At 49.6% G+C, this 3,845-nt stretch overlaps 1 protein-coding gene across 1 annotated transcript; it reads left to right on the top strand.

Annotated features, from left to right (window-relative positions):
- Positions 1–231: 231 nt before the first annotated feature.
- Positions 232–3,435, top strand: PCDHB5 (protocadherin beta 5). Its single transcript, XM_070517285.1, has one exon. The coding sequence runs from the start codon at positions 657–659 to the stop codon at positions 3,042–3,044; it is 2,388 nt and encodes a 795-aa protein (XP_070373386.1). The 5' UTR covers positions 232–656; the 3' UTR covers positions 3,045–3,435.
- Positions 3,436–3,845: the final 410 nt, after the last annotated feature.

The following is a 3,845-nucleotide window of genomic DNA, read 5'->3' as shown; positions in this document are numbered from 1 at the left end:
GGTGAAAATTCATTGAGTTGTACACCTTTGATTTGTGCCTTTTTCTGATATATATTTCAAAATAAAAATCATTTTCGTAAAATTGTAAATTTTTTAAAACATCCATTATCATTTATTTCTTGAATATAAACAAGTAAGAGACCCACAAGAGAAAGTTTCTTTGCATATTCAAAGATACTTTTATGAGGAATACTAATATATCATTTTAGTTTGTTCTGAAAAGTATTCTTTCACTGAAATCTAACTCAGAAAATGTTTATTTAGAACTTCCAGTAACTAAGAATTGGAGATACGATGGGGGACACTTCTGTGACTTAAAAGGATATTGATATACATCAGAGTTATAGTTTGGAAGGAAACGGCAAATACTGTATGCAATAGTAAATAAGGACGCCTGGTGGCGCTGCAGGCTAGGATTCTGAATGAAGGGCGCTGTGCATGCCCGGGACGCCATTAAGCTGGGAATCAGAACTCTGAATGCTTCCTAGAAGAAGGAAGCGTTTTAGGTGAGATCTAGGGGCAGGGATCTTCAGAGAGGGCATCATTCTAGTGCAAGTGTTTCAGAAAGATCTAATTTGAGGTTATTTAACAAATCATCTGGGTTGATTTTATACCGGAGTTGAAGAAACTGCACCTCCTTGGGTCGGATCTGAACAATGGAGACTGCGCTAACGAAAACGCCATGGAAAAGGCAAGTTCTCTTTCTTGCTATATTGTTGCTTTTGTGGGAGGCTGGCTCTGAAGCAATTAGGTATTCCATGCCAGAAGAAACAGAAAGTGGCTCCTTTGTGGCCAACATGGCAAAAGACCTGGGGCTCAGGGTGGGGGAACTGGCCACTCGGGGCGCGCGAATCCATTACAAAGGAAACAAACAGCTCTTGCAGCTGGATATAAAGACCGGGAATTTGCTTCTGTATAAAAAACTAGACCGGGAGGTGCTGTGCGGGGCGACAGATCCTTGTATACTGCATTTCCAACTATTACTGGAAAAGCCAGTGCAGTTCTTTGAAGCTGATCTGCAGCTCACAGATATAAATGACCATTCTCCAGAGTTCCTGGAAAGGGAAATGCTCCTAAAAATTCCAGAAATCGTCCGGCCAGGGACTGTGTTTCCTTTGAAAATAGCACAGGACTTTGACATAGGTAGCAACGCTGTTCAGAACTACACAATCAGCCCCAACTCTCATTTTCATGTCGTCACTCATAATCGCGGAGATGGCAGAAAATACCCAGAGCTGGTGCTGGACAAAGCGCTGGATCGGGAAGAGCAGTCCGAGCTCAGTTTAACCCTCACGGCACTGGACGGTGGGGCTCCGCCCAGGTCCGGCACCATTGCAGTCCGCATTGAAGTCGTGGACATCAATGATAATGCCCCTGAGTTTTTACAGTCCTTCTATGAGGTACAGGTCCCGGAGAACAGCCCCCTAAACTCCTTAGTTGTCGCTGTCTCCGCCAGAGATTTAGATGCAGGAACGAATGGAAATGTAGCCTACGCTCTATTACAAGGCAATGAAATTACTCAACCATTTGTAATAGACGAAATAACAGGAGAAATTCGTCTGAAAAGGGCTTTGGATTTCGAGGCAACTCAATCTTACACCGTGGAGATTGCAGCCACAGACGGCGGGGGCCTTTCCGGGAAATGCACGGTAGCGATAGAGGTGGTGGATGTGAACGACAACGCCCCTGAACTGACCATGTCGACGCTGGCCAGCTCTACCCCAGAAAACTCCCCAGAGACTGTAGTTGCTGTTTTCAGTGTTTCTGATCCAGACTCCGGGGACAACGGAAGGATGCTTTGCTCCATCCAGAATGACCTCCCCTTTCTCTTGAAACCCACATTCAAGAACTTTTACACCCTAGTGACAGAGAGGCCACTGGACAGAGAGAGCCGGGCGGAGTACAACATCACTATCACGGTCACCGACTTGGGGACACCCAGGCTAAAAACCGAGCACAACATAACCGTCCTGGTCTCCGACGTCAACGACAACGCCCCGGCCTTCACCCAAACCTCCTACACCCTCTGGGTCCGCGAGAACAACAGCCCCGCCCTGCACATCGGCAGCGTCAGCGCCACGGACAGAGACGCAGGCGCCAACGCCCAGCTCACCTACTCGCTGCTGCCGCCCCAAGACCCGCACCTGCCCCTGGCCTCCCTCGTGTCCATCAACGCCGACAACGGCCACCTGTTCGCCCTCAGGTCGCTGGACTACGAGGCCCTGCAGGCCTTCGAGTTCGGCGTGGGCGCCACGGACCGCGGCTCGCCGGCGCTGAGCAGCCAGGCGCGGGTGCGCGTGCTGGTGCTGGACGCCAACGACAACTCGCCCTTCGTGCTGTACCCGCTGCAGAACGGCTCTGCGCCCTGCACCGAGCTGGTGCCCAGGGCGGCCGAGGCGGGCTACCTGGTGACCAAGGTGGTGGCGGTGGACGGCGACTCGGGCCAGAACGCCTGGCTGTCGTACCAGCTGCTCAAGGCCACGGAGCCCGGGCTGTTCGGCGTGTGGCCGCACAACGGCGAGGTGCGCACGGCCAGGCTGCTGAGCGAGCGCGACGCGCCCAAGCACAGGCTGCTGGTGCAGGTCAGGGACAATGGCGAGCCGCCGCGCTCGGCCAGCGTCACGCTGCACGTGCTGCTGGTGGACGGCTTCTCCCAGCCCTACCTGCCGCTGCCCGAGGCGGCGGCCGAGCAGGCGCGGGCCGACCCGCTCACCGTCTACCTGGTCGTCGCGCTGGCGTCGGTGTCGTCGCTCTTCCTCCTGTCGGTGCTGCTGTTCGTCGCGGTGCGGCTGTGCAGGAGGAGCAGGGCCGCGTCGCTGGGTCGCTGCTCAGTGCCCGAGGGCCCCTTTCCGGGCCACCTGGTGGACGTTACCGGTACTGGGACCTTGTCCCACAGTTACCAGTATGAGATATGTCTGACAGGAGGCTCTGAGTCAAATGAGTTCAAATTCTTGAAACCCATTCTCCCCAACCTCCCACCCCAGAGCGCTGGCCAAGAAATAGAGGAAAACTCCACGTTTCGGAATAGCTTTGGATTCACCTAAGGATTTGATTATGATGCACCATGTTATGTCATTTAGCTCTAATTTCCCCAGATACAGAATTTGAGAGCATAATGGAGAAAAATCTCACCTTAAGGTATAGCCTTGATTTCCCTTTCATGATGAACATGTCCATTGAACTTTATCCTGTCTAATTTTAGAAAACTCAATTCGACATCGTGTTTATTTGCAGAGTGCCATTCCAAATCCATGCATGCTGCTCATTTTCCTGAAATTTTTGCTCCTCTTGTGCATTTTCGTTGCCAGGAACTCTCTTAGTAAAATCAAAGGTTAATTGTTTTTCTCTGTATTCTATCCCTTCTGTTTTATCGCACTCTAAGTATATTTGATGCTAAATAGCAAAAATAAAAAGTTTTTACATCGTTTTCTTTAATTTTGTTTTCAAAGCATTACATGCATATGATAAATGTAATATGTGAGAAAATATGATGAAAAGCAATAATCTATCTACTCTTCTTTCTTAGCTCTCATCTGCACTAGCAAACATTTTTTTCTAAGAGTTTTTAATTTTTTTCCTTTTTCTCCCCAAAGCCCCCCGGTACATAATTGTGTATTCTTAGTTGTGGGTCCTTCTAGTTGTGGCATGTGGGATGCTGCCTCAGCATGGCCTGACAAGCAGTGCCATGTCCGTGCCAAGGATTCGAACTGGTGAAACCCCTGGCTGCAGAAGCAGAGCTCGCAAACTTAACTGCTCCACCACGGGGCGGGCCCCAAACTTTTTTTTTTTTTAACCAGTTTTATTGAATTATAACATATATACAGAAAAGTGAACAAATCTTTAAT

This window comes from Equus asinus, chromosome 9, assembly GCF_041296235.1.
Source record: "Equus asinus isolate D_3611 breed Donkey chromosome 9, EquAss-T2T_v2, whole genome shotgun sequence".
In the NCBI taxonomy this organism is placed as follows: Eukaryota; Metazoa; Chordata; class Mammalia; order Perissodactyla; family Equidae; genus Equus; species Equus asinus.
Note: the sequence above shows the minus strand (reverse complement) of the source record. Positions and strands in the feature narration are given on the sequence as shown.